Consider the following 21631-nt stretch of genomic DNA (forward strand, 5'->3'; position numbering starts at 1 on the left):
AGCAGGAAGCTGTGCAATTGTGCCTTAAAACACTGGTTCTGTCATTCTGTTGCTTGCATGTTGACTACTTTGCGTGAGAGAGAGAAGCTGGCTGAGAAAGAGAAATAAAGCTGGCTCAAACTGCCAACAGTTCCTAAGTTCTGGTCAAGCTAACAGTACCTGCCTTTCAGCAGGTAAAGAAATCTGCTGTTCCTCGAATTACATCACTCTGTAGGTCTCAGGTGGGCAGCAGCTCTTAACTAGACCCCTTATTTCCTGTAATATGCTTTTGCTGGATTTACCTTTCAGCTGGACCTTTCCTCCTTTGACTTGCACATTCTGTCATTTTGTCTTTGCTCAGACCAGATTAAATGGTCTGCATGGCACAACCAGATGGTTTCACAGCTGAAACAGTAATGGCAAGTTCTTTCTGGTCAAAGAAAGCATTGAAATGGGGAAGATCTGCAAACAGCAGTTAAGGCAGCTGCTGGAGGCACTAGACTACTCATCTTGGCATATCAGTGAGGTTGAAGCTGGAGGAGGTGCTGCCATAAATCAAGCTGAAGGAAGAGGAATAAGGCAAGAAAACGGGTAGGTGTAATTGCAGAAAAATGAGTCACCAGTGTATCTATAAATAAATTCTCTGTACAAAGAGGAGGGGATTGGTGCTAGGGAACAAGCCTGAAAAAGAGACAGGATAGGCGGGAGTGGAGAGTACTAAAATGCAAAAAAGTCTTCATACAAGTATTTGACATGTATTCCAGTATCTTTCAGACCATCTTGATTTCAAGGTAATGATCCTGAAAGCTACAAGCTGAATTTGCAATAGACCTGAATGCCAATAAGATACTATCAGAAGGTACTGAATTAAGTGGCACTGACTCAGTGGAGTCCTTTACAAGAATAATAGCTGGAATAGTGACTTTCTTTCACTTAAAAAAACATCCCAGAGGTCCAGTGCATCATTTCCCTTGCAATAGATGAAGACACCCATCATATTCTTTCTGAGATACCAATGCATTTGGACACCCACAGTGAACAATGGCTTTGACAAAATATGTAGTTAGCCAAAGCATCAAATGAAGTCAGAAGATGATGGATGTTTTATTTTACTATGAAAGCAGAATTTCTTCTGTGAGCTGTAACTAAAGCTAAACCAACACTGTTGGAGAAATGCTTGTGCTCCATCCAATTATAAGTAATATTTCACTAGCTCCAAATCAAACTCTTACAAGGCAGCTGAATAGAGATACTTCAAGGGGAAAAAATGAAAACACACATATTATGTATAAATGAACATAAGTTGCTTCTTGTTTTTGAGGCTGAAGTGTGTACTGAGTGTAGTATTGCTTTGCATTTTTTTCAGTAGTGACTATATCCAACAGTCAGAAATGCATTAAAAAGATCAAAAAATACTTTGCGATAACAAATATTTTGCTGTTTACCCAAAGGAGATATCTGGAATGGAAGAACAACACTACCACTGGTCTGGCACTGTTTGATTCCAACTCTTGGCAATAAAATGAGAAGCTATAGAGGAAATCTTTGTCCCCAACAATGCCCTGATTGTGGGGAGGGGAAAAGGGGAGGGTTTTTTTTAACTAGATTGCAATTTTGTGCACCATATGATGGTACTCACATTGTGTGGTTTTACAGAGAAATACTCTTGTCTGAGTAGATCTCCTGACAATTTCTCAGGACTATATGTGAGAACCTGAGGATCTCACTCCAGTGTCCTATTGGTGTCATGTAGTATTAGTTATGCTAACAGGGTGCCTAAAGTCTGCCCCATGATAAGGAAGCACAGAACCAGACTTAACTTTTAACAAAGGTAACACAGAACACCTTACCTCTAGCTGCTTAGTGGCAAAAGGAGAACCATCTTGCTTTAATTTTGCAACAATTTCTTCCATACTATTTGCTGAAAAAATACTAAAAGAAAAAAATAATTACTCAGTGAACTGCTTCAGCCTTCCTGTTCCCTAGGAAGAGTTAGAAACAGAGCCTAACCAGCTGATTTGGCTTTTCTTTCTTAGCAATGTGTTCCATGTTGTTCAGTTTCAGGTAACTCAGTTGTCAGGCATCTCCTCTCCCTCTGCAAATCTCTAGCCTTCCAATAAACTTCAGTTACAAACTCTGATCTTTATCCAGAAACTTTCATTACTACCATCAGTCTTACCTGTATTTTCACAACACATCAAATCTTTAGCTATCAACTCCATTCTACTGGTTTGGTGTCAACATCTTACGTCTCTATACTTAGTTACTGCCACTGTTCAAGAGTTTTAGCTGTTTGTTATCTCTCTCACTTATTTATCCTTCCCTTTCTGATACACAGAAGTTACAAACAATGACAGAAATGAATAGAAATGTGCTACACAATATTTTCTGTTCAACTGAACAATTACTCATCCAATTTCTATGAAAAATATTCATTTTCATGTGCCATAGGGTAGTTGCTTAATATAATGGTGTGTGAATCGGGCAAATATGCTCAAGTATTTAATATACTGGTGAGTGAAATATTTAATGAACTTCAGATAAAGCTCCCTAAAGACTAAACAGTTAGTTACTTAAACCTGAATGTAATTTCTCTCACCTTATCTGTGGAATGCTGTTACTGGATTTAACTTAATGTTCTCTAACCACAATAATAAAAAATGAAAAAGAATTGCTGTTAATACCTGTTAATCTTCTCCATATGTTCTCCAAGTGCAAACTCCTTATCTTGATCAGCTGTGCTCTGTTTAAAAAACATGTACATATTTGACTTGGTTATTTTAGATTGAAAAGGTTATCAGTACTGAAAAATTTCCATGACTTGTGTTGCAGAAATATCATAATATCATAAATTAACCTGCAATATTCATAAGACAGTAACTTTTTTTATGAATTACAATTGTGCAGTGTGTATTAATGAACTTGCCACTTTATTCTGTGAATGTTAAGGATGCAGTGCTTGCTCTGAGCTACTATGGATGTATATTTGTCTGGGTGGTTATGCTGCACACAAGTAACTATGATTATTCTGTCAAATCATTTCTATAAAATACACTAAGAAAGTTAGTGTAGATGAATCTACTCAAAACCAAGTTTTATTTTATTTAAAAACATACAGGCATATACATATATTTTTTAAAATGACCAAAAAACGGTAATTTTTTCATCCTTATCTCTTCTATGTTATTTTACAAAATTTTATTTAGACAGCTAAATTGTGTGAAAGATCCAGTGGCCTCATATGGAAAGACTGTCAAATGTTTCCCATCTTCTGGCATTAAGGGGTTTAGGCCATATACAGATGTTTCAGAACAGCAGCTGAAGCTGAGGAAGGTTCTGTCATTTCAGCTCTGGTAACTAAAAATACACAGCTTCCTTTTCTGTATGCTGCAACTGTTCCTATTCCACAGCTTTCTATTTTGTGAAAATAATCAGTTCTGCTATGTTAATTAGCTGATCCCATTTATTTTTCTAATTAATCTTTATATATGAACTTAGTGATTCCAAAACAGAAATAACAAGGTAGACACTGCTCAATTTCAAGCCAAACAACTGGGGAGTAACACTCTGCTTTGCCTGTAGAAATTTTCTTTCTTTTGAAATAAAATTAGAATGTACATCAGAACAGTTAAAATAGCCACTGATTGTAAAGCCAAAATCTTTTATTTTCATGCCTGTTGTTACATGGGGCTAACACAAATGCAAATTATTTACTGGTAATCCAGTTCCATTCACCTCCAACATCACAACAGAGTATTATGTATGGGTTTGTCTGAGCAAACGGCACCATCCTCCCCCTGAAAACACTGGTTTCAGGTGCTCTCCCTACAGTGTATCTGCCAATAGTTATCCTACTGATAACTGCTGTGCTTTTCAGTCTTTCAATTGTCTCAAGGCTACAAACATATAAAATATTTGAGAAATAAAAGGAAAAACTTAAGCCTCTAAGTTCAGTCTTCAAATCTGGACAGCAGATGGTCTGCAACAAAATGATGCTAAAATTTATGCCAAATGCACCAAGCTAGCAAGACATTTTTTCAGGTCAATAAAGTTTCTGGGATGGAAATACAGCATCCACTTCCAAGTAAGCAGTGCAGCCTTCAATAACTGGCACTATGAATTCTGCAGGCTCCAGCCTAGGCCAGTAGTTCTACCCTGTTATTTGTTTGTCAGAATCCCTGAATTTCAGGCTAACTCCCCACATCACACTTGCCACCATGTACAACTCCCAGTCTGCTAGTGGCTATCTATTTTGCCTTATATAAGGCAAAAAGCATTATAGAAATCCAAGGATAATGGCAAAAATTAAGCAGTAATCTATTTCCTGCATCATCATGCTACTGTCTGGAAACTTAAGGAATTTTTGAGGTATCCAGAATGAATAAAATGTGAAGAAGGACTCTTCAATTTGAATTTTTGTAGCCATTAGTGCTACGAATTCATATTACATAGAGGGCATAGAGTTTGGAAAACCCTTATTTTCAACCATAAAAAAGCAGCATGGCTAAAATAGGAATATCTTTACAGGTATTTAACAATTCTGCTTGATTTCAGTTACCTTCTTGTGGTAAGAGTTCAGTAAGTCTTCAATATTTTCTTTTGAAGGAGATTTCAGTGCTATTAGGTCTTTCTCTAAGGCAGGTAGCTATGAGAAATAAGATTTAATTACAAGTAAGTAAAACAAAATGTACTACTTGGATTATTACTGCTACGTATATAAATTTAATTTTGTCTGCAGTGATGAGCAAAGAACTCTGCTTCCCAAGCAGCCCCCAATGCAGCGCTATGTTTACATCAGTCTGAGAGGAAAGAGCAGGAGCCTGACAGCAATGCTATGCTCAAAATAATGTCTAGCCAGCTCCACAATGACAGTCATGGGTCTTCACACAGAGAAGGAAAGCAAGTTTCTCCTTAAGTCCATGCCAGTTACTGGAACATTATGACTCTGAGTTTATCAAATATACTAATTTTTACACTTCCTTACAGGCACTGTAAGAAACAAGTGGGATACCTGTTAAGGAGATTGATAAAGAACACTTTAATGGGGTGTTACCTGTGTTGAAAACTTTGTATTAATCTCAAACTTCATACACCATTGTCTAAATTGTACAATGTTTCAAGCAACTTCCATTACATTGAGTAGATCATGCCCTTCAGCAGTAGAGTTGTGAAGACAGCAAGATTTGCTCCTTCTTCCAAGCAAAGCTGTCACTAGCTGGCAAGTGTCAGAACTACACCTTGAGAGGATCTTACCATCCCTGTTCACAGGGCATGGCCAGATAACATAACTGCACCTCTGCAGACACTCAAGTTAAAAGCATATTGGGATGCAGGAAACTCAAACCTGTCCCTGTGGCTGCAGGCTGTGTCCTTGGCAGAATTGGTTAGCACCTTACCTTTTCAGATTCTACAAAATGTGTGGCGATGCCAACTCTTAGTACATCTCTTCCTTTCAGCCTACATCCTGTCAGTGCAAGGTAACAGCCAATCTTTCCTGGGAGTCTTGGCAAAAAATACCCTCCACCTACATCAGGGAAAAGGCCTGTAATAAACAACACAAGACCAAAGTGAAGGGAGAAGAAATGGTGCTTATCATTGCTAAGTAGCTATCTCTTCTTGTCTCACTTTCACCTCCTTGGCAGGCACAGCAACCTTGCCCATGCTTTTCCTTGACTTGGTTTGACATTTCTCTGTCATCAAAACCCTTCCTAAAAGCTAACCCTTGAACACCTTTAAACTGCATCCTTTGCACTAGCACATACTTGACAAACATATCCAGGATCTGAAGAGGCTGCAGGGAAGCTGGAGAAAGATGCTTGTTTTGGAACTGCAGTGGCAGAACTAGGAGCACGGGAGATAAATTGGAAGAGGGAAATTTAAGATATTAGGAAGAAGTTTTTCCTGTGAGGGTGGTGAGACACTGGCACAGGTTGCCCAGGGAGGCTGTAGATGCCCCAACCCTGGCAGTGTTCACAGCCAGGTTGGCTAAAGCCTTGAGCAGCCTGGTTTGGTGGGAGGTGTCCCTGCCCAGGGCAGGGGGTTGGGACTAGGTGATCTCTGAGGTCCATTCCAACCACTTAATGAACTATGATACTCAGCAACAACTTGAGACATTTTTAGGTGCTTGAAAAAAATCTAATGTGCTCTCAGCAAAAAACCAACAGAGACACAAAGAATTGTGAAATAATTTGTACGACTCAAGCTGGATGCTGCTTTCTCTCTGAAATCTTTTGTTATAATATAAATACCAAACAGTGATGAAGTGCCTCTTGCACACCTTAGTTTGAACAAATTTTGGGGCTGAGAATTCAAAACAGATCAACAATCTTACCAGGGTCTTCCTGAAGGTGGAAGATGCTGACCTGGCTTTTTGACAGGTCTGTGACTAGGTTAAAATGTAAAAATTTTATGGAACTCTCCAGTTTAGTGACTGTCTTACACATATATTTTTTAAACTACAAATTAGGGTAATTCTTAAAAATTTAAAGCTGTGAATAAAATTTTAAATACTTTAAAAAGCTGTAATTGAAAAATATCTACCCTCTGTTATATACATTGATCACTGACAAAATAATTTTTTTGTAACATGTTTACTTAAGAAAACTTTAGCTTAGCTATATTGATCTCAGAAATTGGAACAGATAAAAGCAGTGTCCAGTTACTATTTTCAAATCATCACCAATGGTGCATTCATGAAACTGGAAGTATTTTGAACAAATTAAAGGGTGTGGTGGTGTTTGTTTGGGTTGAGAGAGTAAACGAATCGTGAAAACAAATGAAAAAGAGTAAAAATGAGCAATAAGAAACTCATAAAACACTTGCCAAAGCAGAGATTAACATGGAAAATTAAGATGCATGTAAGGATTTTAAATGGGTTTCTGAGAGAAGGTGATAATTTTTCACTCACAAGTAATTGCTGCCAGTCACAAAACAGTCAATGTATGTATAATGGAAACACCCTATTACAAGTATTTTAAGATGTGGGAAATTAGTGGTCCTGGAATAGTCTTCTTGGGACAGAATCAAGGGGATGTTTCCTTTAGACAGCTGCTCTTCAGTGTTTTCTTCTTAATAATCTTAATATCTAACCCATCTCTCAGCTTCTCTTGGTTCTCCCTTTGTTCTGCTGCTTCTGAAACATCGAAAAGTTGGTTTTAGGAGCCACTTCCTATCAGTCACACTTGTCCTCCCACTGATGTGTGTGCTGTCATTAACTGATTTACTCCTTATCCCACAGACTACTGAGACATACAACTCTTTTGAAGTGCTGAATGCTTTGCTGATACCTGTTTAAAGCCTTAAGCTGTATTAACCCAAATTTATCACTTACCTTCTTTTTCATCTGTACTCACATTTTCAGTAATCTATTCTACATTCTACCTACTCAGTTTGAGCCACCATAACACTGATGCCAAGACCTGTATTTAGGTTTATGTTTCTATTGATCTATCTCCCTTTGGATATCCTACTACTGAAAAAAACCCCCATTTCAAAATGAAACTTCTCTTAAAAACACTCTTCAAATGAAAAAAGGCAATTACATTATTCTCCCCATCTACCAAAAATGCAACAGGAACAATCTTTACTTTTGCTGTAATTAAAATAAGACTGATTGGTGGACTATTGTTCTCCCCATGCTCCAGTAAATTTCCAGAGAGAAATACATGATCTTATTGGGATCCATAGTGCCCTCCCACTTGGCTGTATGCAGGCAAATTAGTTCTAAATAAACTGAAGTCAATTAGCTTAAGTTGCTTTAGAGGCAAATAAACCCTACGGTGAATGAAGGTTTCTTTAATTGTGAAGGAATTTACAAACAGGATTTGTGAAGGTGTAGCCAACCCACTTTAAACTTACTTGGTTGAATAAACATGGTCTGCTATAGCTTCTAGTGTATCCTTTTCAACATTCCAGTCTTCCTTTTTTCTTATAATTTTACTCCTCTTGTCCATGTTCTACATGTTCCTCCTAAGCCTCTCAATAATGCTTCCCATATGTTTCTTCTAGGTACTGGGGTGCTCTCAATGTATTCCATACATTATACTTGATTTTTTGTTTTCTTTCGATAACATTTTACCAGTTATTTCTCACATGCGACTTAAAGAAGAGCAGAGCTGTATTACTGCTGGGCTGACCAGGCTCTGAGCCTATTCCTGAAATGCTGATTTGCAGTCTGTACTCTGAGACAGATGCAACACTCTCCACTGTAATCCCAATGGTGCAACTCTGCACTTGCCAAGCATAAGATAAAGGTAGTGCTACTATATTCTTACCTTAACTGGCAGAGGTGGTTGGGAATTTATTAGTAAATGACTTCTAGAAAGCTACAAACTTAGGAGGGACATACAAGAAACTATTCATTATTACTGTAACATCACCTCAAAGCCCACCTCTTACCACATACTTCCATCTTTTGTTCTTCCCCACAGTGGTTTTTCCCCACCCTCCTACATCTAAGCTGCCTTCCAGTGCCTTATCTTAGCTGTGTCAGCTGCAAATTCCTGCAATCTAGAACTGCCTTTTCTTTCTATTTGCCAAATGGCATATTTATCAATATAAATGTATAAATGCAGAATGATTGTGAGAAAAGGTAGCAGCAGAAAGAATGCTTTGTTTCCCTTTCACAGCAAAGGTGTCATGCCTACTGAAATAAGTGAACGTGGCAAAAAATCAATTAATACAGTATCTAGAGAGCTGGGCATTTCAAACAGGCACCACAGAGATCAAAACAGCTAAGCCTTTAAACCCAAACAGATTTTAGTGGGTTTACTTCTAATTGATCCTAAAAGAGGTTTAATTACTTACTTTTCTAAGCAAGTTCTAAGCTTTTCCTTTACATATCTTCACAGTCTATTTTTGCTTAAATAAGTCCTTGTCTCCATGAGAAATGTACGTAAAGTACATAATTTTTGTTAATATAAAACCTGTCATATCTTTAGTTTTGAAGAAGAAAGCAAAGGTACTTTTACTATTAGAATAATTTTATATGCCAAAGAACCTAAAAACTAAAACAAAGGTTTAGCTTTTCAGCAAATACAAACTGTTTCCTTCAAATGGTTTTCACGTGCAACAAACTTCAGAGTTCAGTAAATCCACGTTGTACTAATGCGTAAGATACTTCGTTTACTAAGTTTTCCTTCAGCACAGAAAAATATTTGGAGGGCTGCAACAGCTTTTGTTTTTCTTATTCCAAACTTACTCATTCTGAAAGATTACAATACATTTATCAGCAAGCAGGAATTGCTTGAATACTTTTTTTAGGAGTTAAAATAATGAGGAGGATTACTTTAATCTGACTGACTTTTCCTGAGCCATACCACAACACATTTTCTTTAGTACGTATCTCAGAGTTGACAAAGAAACTGTAGGATCAAACAGTAGAAAATACAAGGTGCACGTTGGTATTTAAACAAAGGCAACATTGAAGACACCGTGATCCTGCCTAGATGCAATTTGTGTGCAACTGTAATGGGTCTACATTAATAATCTACAAGAAAAGCTGCAATTTCAAAATCTGTCTCATTACCCTTGCAGATCAGCTTGTAGTACAACTGGTTTGACTCATACCGAGTTCCCAATGTGAAGCTGACATACCTGCATTGGGATCTTCAGACTTTATCTTGCCTACATCTGTAGCAAGACTTAGTTCCTTGGGTCTGAGTCCATTTGTAAAATACTGTATCCTGACAAACTTTGTGTCAGTCTAGACAGGTAAGACCCTCACTGATCAACTCCCAGAATAGACCTAAGTGTCTGTGAATCAAACAGAAAATACTTTCCATACACGATCATCTCCAATTCCCTTTAAAATTCTTTCATTACCAGTCAAAATGTCAGTCAAAGACATTTCATCCTCATTACACAAACAGTGAAACTTCCAACACATGAACATGTGATAGTATCTTCAAATACTTACCTATTGCTGTTTCAGGCATGGCAAAAAGTGTCTTTTCTGTAGCAACTCGAAAATGTCCATGAACTGAGAGGCCAACTCCCTGTGTGTGGAGCACAAGCAAAGGACACAGTTATGAAATTGCTGGTAAAATTAATCATAACCAAAATCGTATGTAACACACCTTTTGCTTTGCTCTACAGTTTAAATAATATTAGATTTACTATGTGCATCTCAACGAAATAGTCAAAGGCCTTTTGTAGTTCAAGCACTAATAAAATATCATATTACTTTTATGATTTAGCTGAAACAGCATTTTATGCTTTGAAAGATTGATGAGTCATGCAGAGATTAACTTCAAAAACCCATGAGTGACCCTGTTATCTCCATTAGACTACTAAGGGAGTTGACATCCTTTTGCTAATGCTACTCCAACTGTAATTTTTGCCAGTACTTCAAATCACCACCACACAAAAAAAAGACAATACTTTTAGAATATAATTTGCATATTAATATGCAAATTGCACAATGTTGTAATTCTAATATTTTTAAAAGAAATTATTGACTATTCTTCTAATATGATAATTACCTGCATTATAAATACAGAAGTATTTTAAGCAGGAAAAGCTTTCAGCATTACTGATTAAAATTCAACGTATGTGGTTAGAAACTCACATATTTAACCTGAGCACTTGTGCTCACCAAGTCAGAAATGGAATTCACATTTCTAAGTATCTAGCTCTCTCCTCTAGCAGCCTGTCCTGCTGAGTCACTTCCCTCAAAAGTGAAAAACTCAAAAGAGTTTCTGGTCTATCACCAGAATATTGTCTATCACCACATACTTTCTGATTTAGGCAGTAAACAGCAGTAAGGTCCAGTAAAAAAAGTATTTTCAGTTCACACAAAATTAATTTAGATAAATGCTCAAGGAGCAAACTGACAAATACGAAGGAAAATGGTTACTATTACTTAGGAGTAGCATTTGAAGTAATACAAAAATATTTAGATTACAGGGCACAACCACAACATACACACTGAGGTCTCACTTCTCAAAGATTATCTACATGATACATGGCAATAGAAATGTGTGTTCCATCCTACCTGGAGACAAAACCCTTTACTGACTATTTCACAGGAAGTTTCTTCATACAAATATTATCTCTCTCTTCCTTTCCACTTGCAGCATAATTCTATTCCTCACACAAATTTCCCTTTGCTTAGTCCTTTTACCCATCCATTTTTTATGTTAAAACTAAGATATCTTAAACATCATTGGCCAAAAGAAGTCAGTGTCTAGTGAAGATACAATAGACTTTAAATAACATTTCTAATTGTTTTAAATGCCATAAAAATGGCACTTAACTAAGTGCCATTTTAAGACTAAGGCTACTAGTCTTCACAAACATCTTCACAGCATTTCATCCTTTCCATCAAAAACAGTAGGATTAATTGGGTGATACTCCCTTGGATCAGCATTATGCATTTATTAGGCTTTAAAGGAGAGAGTAGAACATCATTTTGCTTATCTGCAGAGATCTTTGGGTTGGTTTTACATTAAAATTTTTAAAACTTATCTCAATTTATATTAAATTACATCGATTTCCTCACCCCCTTCTCTAGCATCTCTTACAATCCTGCCCAGCGAGAAATTAAATGTCACTGGTTGCTCCTTTAGGGTGATAAATGACTAAATTTGAAATTATCTTCATGATTTTTCAATAAAATGACTATCTGCCACTCCTGACTTTTAATGTAGATGTATAAAGTCTGTAGCTTCTAGTTTAATTTCCTGAGAAATGTGCCCTTGAGGTAACTGGTTATCATACTTGATTCTACATTCAGAAACTAAGCCAAATGTATATACATGAAGTACTGCTGTGCCAGGGAGGCAAATGGGATTGGAGCAAATATCTGAATCTTATTTGCATAGGGTAAAGTCTTAGATCTCATCCCTTGTCTGTCCTGTAGCCCCTTCTCTTGAGGAGTGGTCAGAGGCTGTAGATCTCACCTGAGCAGCAGCAGCAAAGGCAATGGCCCTGTACTTAGTTCTCCTGCAAATGAAAAGCTACATGTAAAGCTACAATACCTCCTCAAACAGTTTCTGAAAATGTGCTTCATCATTTTCAACTTTTTTAATGCCAGTGTATTTTCTTTCACTGCATTTGGTGAAGGCTGCTGTTATTTTTATGCACGTTCAGCAGTAAGGATGACCTTTTAATAAAGATAATGAAACAAAAATCATGCCCATTTTGCTCTTTTTAATGCTTAAACTAAATTTTTCTTATAGCTAAGAATACAAATACTATCTAACATAAAGCTTATTTTCTAGACAATCAGAATTTGTACAAGGACTCAAATTTTCAGCTGGTGTATTAAGTAGCAAAGACTCAAGTGTAAACTCCATGAAGGGAATTTCTCTTCCAAGCTTGTTCTTTTTTTGGAGTGATAAAAATAACTAGAGTTTTAATAATAAAATGTTGAAAGATGTAATTTTCTTTTGAAAGAAGTAATTAAATCAGATTTCACTTTCTCAAGTGCTTAAGCCATAATTGGATTTGTTTTCTAGACAACCTTCAAGTTTTATCGTACAGATAACAGCTTTAGTTCAGATGTATATTTAAAAGACTAAAACTGTATTTTCTTTTTAGCATTATAAAGAAAATGGTGCAAATATGTCCTTATTTCTTTGAAGATAATTTCTAAATAATCCAACATTAAAATAAAATTAGGAGAGAAAAATGAGTTAATGCTTTGAGGGTACAAATCCCAGTAACTTATTTAACTGGTGATCATAGGACTTCAACTGTTTATTTGTAGCTTACCAAATGGTTAAGATATTCACTGCATGTGTCTAACCACCTGAACATCTGAATTTTGTAAAGGATACTTAAAGAATGAGACTAGAAATTAAAAAGAGAGTTAAGAAATTAACAAGCAACCAATCTGGGTTGGATTTGGCTGGCATAGAGTTGATTTTCTTCACAGTAACTTCTTCATAGCATGGGGCTGGTGTTTTGGATTCTGCTGAACGCAGTGTTGGTAATATAGAGCTGTTTTTGTTATTACTGGGCAGCACTTGCACAGGGTCAAGTTCTGATTCTCACACCACCCTGCCAGCGAGGGGGCTGGGGGTGCATGGGAGGCTGGGAGGGGACACAGCTGGGACAGCTGAGCCCAACTGACCCAAGGGATATTCCATACCATATGGCATCATGCTCAGTGGGGGATAAAAGGAAATAGGGGGAACATTTGGAGTGATGGTGTTTGTCTTCCCAAGTAACCAACAGGCTTGATCGAGTTGGCTGAACACCCACCTGCCATGGGAAGCAATGAATTAATTCCTTGTTTTGCTTTGCTTGTGTGCATGGATTCTGTTTCCCTATTAAACTGTCTTTATCTCAACCCAGAAGTTTTCCTAGCTTTTACCCTTCTCATTCTCTCCCTCATCCCACAGTGTCTCTGTGGGGCTTGGCTGCTGGCTGGGGTTAAACAATTATCTTTCTGTAGAGTTTATATATGAATTAATCAAAAACATAGACAAGAGTAGAAATGGTGGTTGGACAACATACTGCTGGAGACAGAATAGCTATGAAGGGATTTGCTTACAAATTCCAGATTTATTACTACATGGATATTAAAATATTAATTTAAAAAGTGTGTTAGAACTCAACTATTAGACTCGGCACACCTTAAAGTATTTTATAGTCAGTCCACTGTGAGCTCCTCAATAAGCTTATGAAAAAGCCATCAGAGTATCTGAAATTACTTCCATATACAAGATTGGTTACTCAATGCTGTATTTCAAAAGTCATTATGTGCCTGTGTATAGAAAATCTAGCGATTTCCATTTTTTTCTCATGATGAATACAGAACCTTATTACAAGTATTTTTCTAACAAAACACATGGTGCAAATTACTGACTGATGGAATACAGCTACTATAAACCTTACAAGTTAAGTTGTAGCCAGAAGGCTGCATTATCCTAAACTGAGAATGACCCACATACTAATGATTTACTAGAATCAGAGAACTCATCACATCTAGGGAAGTTATTGAGGGCCATCACAACAGAAAACCATACAGAGCATAAGAAACATTCCCTCTCTGAAAGATGTATGTAAACATCTGTTCACATACAGAAAAGTAGGCCTGTGTCACAGCAAAACCATACATCACACTTTATTTACTAACTATTTACTAACTCAGACTGTAGAGGAATCACTGCCCAGAAACACATAAGCTACACAATAAAAGAAATACAAACACAACAGGCCTGCAGGAATGTTACTTGCATCACCTTCACTATGGTGAGAAAGAATTTTTGGCTGTTCAAGCAAACATTTCCATGATAATACCAATACTGATGCTGTCTGCAGTGAAAGTCCTGTTATAACACTTCCCACCCAGAGACTACACTCATTTTTAGCTGCATGACAACATAGTTCTTGGTAGGGCTAGAGCCACAAAGGAAATGTGGCAGTCAACAAACAAACTGAGCACAAGGCAACAAAGGGCAAATCTATCTGCATACAGATGTGAAAAAATAGCAGCAAAAGAAGCTGCAGCAAAAATGTTTTCAAAAGTATTAGTTGGCAAAGACAGTGAGTGGAATTGATTCACAAAGCAGCAGGAGCTTACAGCTATGTTAGATCAAAAATCACATATCTAAGAGCATTACCCTCTGCATCCAGACACAACAAATCTTAAACTGAATCTAAATTAATCTTTGTTCATCATTAACATTATGGACCATTCCAGAGAGTATAATCCATTTTTATCTGTAGATACTAACGGACAAGATGACATGGTAAACCAGAGCAATGCAGTGTAGCAGATCAATCTGGACTCAGAATATCACCTTCTTTGGCCAATGATATACAAATCAAATTATTTTAAAAACATAATTTAAAACCAGTGGTGTTTGTGAACTTTCGATCATTTACTGTGGTATTTTAAAGCATAAAATATTTACATAATATAATCTAAATATAAAATATTCCTTTCCACATACTGATTATATATTAGACATTCTCAGTTCAAATTCCTACAGACACACAGAAGCACAACAAGCTGTCTGGAGACAAATGATCTGTGATAATATCTGATGTCTCAGTTTTGTTCTCCTGACCATTAAGTATTTATTTAAACAAATTTGATCCAACTACACTAATAGTAATTATTTAGGTCAGGTTCTTCTTACAGTGAAACTTGGGGGGAAAAAATAGCCCAATGCTGCTACACTGACTGTCCTTTATCAAGAGAATTTAGATTGAATTTTTAAAAGCCCTGTTTTGATATTTCTACAGCTCCTTTCATGTCAGAGGACACAGCTTTTTATGGACACAAGACTTGTACTGCAACAGAAAGCCAAGAGAAGATGTAAGAAGACCTAGATCTGAAAAGGCTATAGCAAAAGTTACTAGCAAGTGCAACTTCTTCTACTGTTAAATTTGAAAACATTTCTTTTATCCCAGTGTTGGTCCTCAGAGTCTCCCTATACATAAGTAGCCATATGTGTTCAGAAAATGATAGCAAGTATGGCTTTTTTACTGCTTCTTAAATTCTGGAAGGCAGCTCTAGCCCTTTGTTCCTCTCTATCACCTAAAAATGTAACTACTGCAAGAAATCTCTATGTCCAACTCCTCACATCTCAATGTCTGCAGGGAGGGCAGGCAAGGGGGAGGGAGCCTGTGTCAGCAACTTGCATCAATGCAAGCTTTCAGGTTTTATCTTAAAACTGAAGAAACACTTCTTGTTCTTAAAGACATGTAACAGAACTTTACTTCAACAGCAGCACAGTTATTTTGGATGACAGGAGTGAACTTAGGGAATTTTGTAATGATGCTCTGTTTCTCTAGAAAAAGAGCTTAGAAAGTATCAAAACTAACTCAAGAAGAAAATGAGCATTCAAAATCTTCTGGAATTGAAAAAAATGAGGAGAAATATGAAAGGATGGAGAAGCAGGCGAAGATAATCCTCTTCAGAACTTTCAATTCCTTCATCTACAGTAAAGGGAATAAGAGGGAAATAACGAGATAACTCACTATAAGACTAGGCATGTACACAAAGACCTAGAATTAGAGGAAAATAGTGGAACTTTTAACAAGAAGGAGTCTGGTGTTAAATGGAAATAACAAATCTGTGCAGAAGTTGGCAAAAATCTCAGTAATTGTAGAGCTGGGAGAGGAAGGGAAGTTTTACGTACTGTACCAGTACTGACCCATAATTTAAATTACCTGTTCTCAAGACAGTGCTTTATGACAAGCCCTTTGGGAAATAACATCACATGCAAATCATTGAGCATTCACTGGTTACTTTTTGTTGATATCAAGAGCTAGAGCAGCAAAGAGTGAATCCTTTCTTAGTATTGCCTCAGCATTGTTTTCAACATCCTGTATTACAGAAGCTAAGTGGTGCACAAGCCAGTCTTGCAATCTCAAAGTACAACAAAACTACTTGCAAAATCTGTGTTCTGTTTTACTGCAAAAGCTGCCTCCAGCTTTGGAGCACTGGCAACAAAATAGGCCACAAGCTTCTATGTGGTACACAGGCCTGAGTTACCAGAGGGAGGGGGAGAGGGGGAAGGAGTTGCAAAGCAGCTTATCTAGGTTTAGTATGACAATTACTTTTACTCCAGGGCAGATTTTAGAGCACAAATTAAAACAAACCCAAAGATGTTGAAGTCTCAGGGCATAATGGCTGACAAGTGGCATGACATGTTTATAGAAAGGAAGAAAAAGAATGAGCAGCAGAAGGCCCAAGAAGCACTGACATTCCTAGGTTCCAGTTTCCTAGCTCTAAAAAAGGGTTAAAAGGTACTGTGTATAATAATTAAAATTACTATTATTATTTTTCATGAGCTTTCATATGCTGCAGCTAGTCACCCAAAGTCCATGATATCCATATATATTAATAACTACCAAGCAGAATTTTGGCTAAAATTTGCACCTCAAATTAAACCACAAATGAATAGCTGTTTCTTCTGTAAGTCTTATCCACCAGTGAATGCACATTCCTCTAATTAAAAATTGTATCACAAGTGGCAAAAAAGTGAGATTTTATAGATATAGATAATTCTAATGTTTCTAGATTTTGAACTTTAGTCTCAAATGCTCCTATCCACACCCCTGTGTAAAAGCTACATGCACACGACTTACATGATACAACCTAAAAGCAAATAAAATACAACAAAAACAACAGATGGAAAGACATACTACAATGTGGAAGAAGCTGTCCCTGCTACCTGTTGTATTTTATATGCCTGTGGAATATCTAAAGACACCTAACTTCAGCATTTATGTAGCAGCTGCAGTTATTGCAGCCTATCACATTTGTCTGGCTTTTTTTTCTGCAGATTCTCTAATAACAGCTCATAGTTTAAGAGAGATCATGATGAAGTAAAGCAGTCTGTTGTCTTTACACTTCCTACCTTTTCTTTCAGTCTTCAATCACTTCAGCTAAACAGACTGGAATGCCAATATTTAGCTTTGGTTTAAGGCACAGGCTCACAACTTTTGTTGAAATACTTTTTAGGAAAAGAGCAGGCAAGCATCAGGTGTTATGTTCACAATGATTTTGTTTCACTAGTCTGAAAGAAAAGATAGCAACGTCAGGGAACTTTCTCAGAGGGAAAGATTCCGTCTGCATAGAGGTCTGTACCCACAAATGGCACAGAGAGTGAGGACAGACCCTCCTCTCTGACTTTTGCGCCACTTGGAACTGGTTCTGGTAGTGGGTATACAGAATTTCATTTGTGGTTTTTATCTGCAGCAGTAATAAAAGTTTTCCTTATGCTGCTTTTGTCCTGACTACAGAACATCAGGCAATCAACCAACTAAACAATTCCATTTTAGGAATATGTAATTTTAATTCAACATTCATGTCCACTTCTTTAAAAAGAAGAAAATAGAAAAATGCTATTTGCAGATGTATGCCAGAAATTTTAAATATGCTGGTACTGAAAAGAACATTCCTGAAGAGTTACAGCCACACAATCTGGATAGAAATGGGATAAGGACAGCTATTAGTCAACTCCAGTTCCTTTGTGTACTAAAATTGTTGGCTAAAATGAATAATATACAAGCTGCTTATGACATCAGTACCAGTTTACTTGGCAAGAAATATTAATGTACTAAGAATTGTTGACCAAATCCACCTGAAGTGTAAATTTAGATGTTTGTAACTATTGGTAGATGCCTCATGGTACCTGTAGCAAGCCTCTAACAACGTTGCTCCAGAAAACATCCTACTAATGCAGTTGTTTGAAAGTGTCTGCAGTGAATAACATTTCTAGCAAAGTCTCAAACTTGTCCTATATACGTAACCCTCATTTCCTTTGATAAATGTGTTCTGCATCTGTCAGAACACTCATATATAGGCAACGTGTTATGGAAGGTAATAAAGTTAATAAATAACTAATATATTAAGTAAACAAAATACTGACTGAACATCTTCTCCTTGACAACAATTCAAGTAGTTTAGAAAAATGGAAGATGCACCTGATACTTTAAATACAGAATTATAAAACTTTTTAAATAAGCATTAGAAAAAATGTTACAGCCTAAATTACATTTAAGCAAGCAGTTTGAAGAATAAAAACACTCCTAAAACACTCCTGAAAATCTGCTTCATCCCTCCTTGTCAGAAGTTCCTTTTTTTCAGGACCTGACCTTCTTTTCACATAGTAGTGCTTATTTCTATGATTTAGAATGCTTTCTATTAGAAATGCCAATTCCTGGAAAAAGGTGACAACTTCCTATGATACCTTTGAAGTACACTCCTCCACAGCTTTTGCCTATTTTCCATGCAATAACCTCAAACAGTTAAAAAACAAGCAAATAGGTTTTTTCCACACAAGGCAAAGATGGGAAATAGGCCAAATCCTCTTGTGGCATGCCAACATGCACTTTTTTGGCAGTAAATGTCCCTAAATACACACAGGAGCACAGAGGACTAATGTTTTCTCCTGAACTATTTTCAAAAACTGCTGATAGATTTCATTAACACTTGCAGTTAATCTAATATTTTGCCAAGTGAAGAACTTTGCTACCAAGTAAAATTACACATCTGAGGTAAATCTCTATCAAGTCTTTCCTCATAGGTCTCAGAACATTGTTATAAAGAATTAATGTTGAAAACATACAAAGCCTTTCTTAACAAACTTCTGTAAAACCTTTTCAGAGTGCTCTGAGGTAAAATTTCACAAATATGCCAGGCTAAAATTGAAATAAACCACTCCCTCCAGAAAATTATTAATTAAATTTTGACAAGTCTTTCTTGATTAAAGCAGGGTGAAAAGCTTAAAACAGAGAAGTGTGTTCCACTTTTTCTTGAAGAGCGTTAGTGTCATCCTTCCCCAAAACTCCAATTCTTCTTAAACCCTTTCTAAGGCAAAAAGACTTTACATGATGCATCAGAGAATAATCATACAGAGGAAAACCACAAACTTCAATGAATCAAATTTAGTCCTTCAAGTCCCTCACACCAGGTCCTGAGATGTGATTTACAAGAAAAGGCAGATTCCTCCAACAATGTCAGCACCTGGAATGTTTTGCTGAAAATTAAGTGGCACTAAAGTGAAAAAAGAACTAAAGCTAAATATTAGGTACTTAGTTCACTCTTCTGCTGCAACACAAACAGCTGTAGTAATTCTGATTCTGTAGTCCAGAAGCGAAGCATGGGCAGATGCACAACAGAATGTGTACTCCAAACCTTAGAGTGGATTCAGGAATTTGGCATCATCTGTTTCTCTGGAACACCTACATAAGCCCGTGATTAAAATGAGGTCACTCAGTAAGCAGCATTCTGAAAAAGCTGCATGTTTGGAACCACTTCCGATGCTTCCCCATCCACAGCATAATTTCCTTTCACAAACAAGCTAGGGAAACACAACCTAGATTACAGCACTGGGAAATGGAAGGCACCATACTCCAAAAGAGTACTAGGAGTTACCAGCAGTCTGCCATCAGAGAGGGCACCCCAACTGTGGTCCTGCGAAAGCCAATCATTAAAAAAAAAAAAAATAAATCAATAAAACTTTATTTGACATCTTCATTACCTGCTTGGATGATGAAATTACAAGGATTTCTTAAATTAACAGATTACTTTTGGGGAAAGCCAAACACTTTGATGGACAAGGCTCAAAACCATCTCACTTTGGAGAAGCTAACAAAATGAAAATAACTACACTGAAGAAAGCAAATCAAACACAGAGGTGACAAGTATGTTTTCCATGGCACAATTCCTAGACAGTTTTCAGGGGTTTATAGCAACCATGAAATTAATACAAATAATGCAATGCTGCTGCAAAAAGAACTACTCAAGGTTTCTCACTACAGCAGAGTCTCTACCAGCAGGCAGCCAAGGGCTGAAGTGGGAACACTCAGCCTAGATTCAGTGCACCCGGGCAGCCTAATCAGCCCAATGCCAGCTGATATGGCACTCAGCTTTCTTGAAAGAGAAAGTCTTTGAGGAAAAGGGTAGCTCTGCAAAGCTCTGCAAGACTGACTCTTTGACAAATGAGTTCAGTTCAAGGAAGAAGATTTAGAAATTGGTGAAAGGTAAACAATATAGAAATGTACTGTGATAGAAGTTTATATTATTTAAGGATTAAAGAGGCAAGAGGGATAGTTTTCAGAGTAACTGGAAGCAGTAGCCTTCTAGCACCTGATGCTTGCAGAAGCTGCTAATTACATGGACTATTTGTGACAGTATATCTGTAATATATGGAGGATAATTATTCTGCTCTACTTGGTGCTGATGAATCCTGGAGCTGAAATATTGTCTGGTCTCTGGCAATGAACTGTAAAGAACAAAAATGGGAGAGATTCCAGAGGATTGAAAGAAGACTGAGAGACTTAATCTATAGTAAAGGCTTAATAACTATCCTTGTCCCTATTAAAGAGAAATGGCTGGGAGCAAGGAATGAAATGTTCATGGAGAGATGTGACTGAGACAGGAATATACTGATCACACATACTAAAGACTTAAATTAGACACTAGGGAATCTTAGAAAGAATAACAAAGCACTCAGGTGGGATACCTAGAAAAAACAGAATTCCGGCTGTTGGAGAGTTCTGAGTGCAGTAAGTAAAAATCTGCTCAGCAGTCATCAAGCTGTGTTTAACCCTATTTCAAGTGCAAAAGAGTAATCCTGAGGCTCCTCCCAGCTCTATACATCTGTGTAGTCTAAAACCTAACATATTTCACATTATTATCCAAGTGACTAATACTCCAACAGGTCTTATATTTCTACTGTCCCATAGCCACCCTAAAGATACTCTATGTAAGCAACTTAGATGTAAGCCTCTCAGTTTAAGCAAAAGTCCTTGCCTAAAAAAACCCTGTACTGCCAAGTGTGTTGACAAAGCTAATGCAAAGCCACTCAAGAACACAAAGACCCAATTAACAAGTTGTCTTACTATCACAGTCCATATACCCGAGGTCCTCTGCTACAGAGGAGAGAATAAAGCAGTCAGAACTGTGTACTGCTACTGCTCTCACAAACTGGGCCCCAGAATCTGAGGGAGTTGAGGATGGAAATAAGGTCAAATGACTTTTACTTCTTTAAATTGCAAGTTATTTTAAAGTACAAACTTCCTATTACTCTCCCTAAACATGAGGACTGGAAAATAAGATTCCTGGAGTAACTCAAAGCTTTGCAAAGGTTTTAAGAGAGCAGCAACTCTATCAAACTCTATTTCTATACTGAAAATTCTGCATGTTACCATATAAGTTAAAACCTACTTTTCACATAGGAAG

The 21631-nt window shown here is 37.0% G+C and overlaps 1 protein-coding gene across 1 annotated transcript in view; it reads right to left on the reverse strand.

Annotated features, from left to right (window-relative positions):
* Positions 1–21631, reverse strand: part of HIBCH (3-hydroxyisobutyryl-CoA hydrolase) — a gene marked incomplete at its 5' end in the record, with an annotated part of 37490 nt that overhangs the window by 7154 nt on the left and 8705 nt on the right. Inside the window, 5 exons of the mRNA XM_009074163.1 lie at positions 1830–1911; positions 2664–2722; positions 4538–4624; positions 5376–5521; positions 9896–9974. Coding sequence (XP_009072411.1) covers positions 1830–1911; positions 2664–2722; positions 4538–4624; positions 5376–5521; positions 9896–9974 — 453 coding nt within the window. The remainder of the gene's footprint in view (positions 1–1829; positions 1912–2663; positions 2723–4537; positions 4625–5375; positions 5522–9895; positions 9975–21631) is intronic.

The sequence above is a fragment of the Acanthisitta chloris genome, unplaced genomic scaffold, assembly GCF_000695815.1.
Source record: "Acanthisitta chloris isolate BGI_N310 unplaced genomic scaffold, ASM69581v1 scaffold35014, whole genome shotgun sequence".
Lineage (NCBI taxonomy): Eukaryota > Metazoa > Chordata > Aves > Passeriformes > Acanthisittidae > Acanthisitta > Acanthisitta chloris.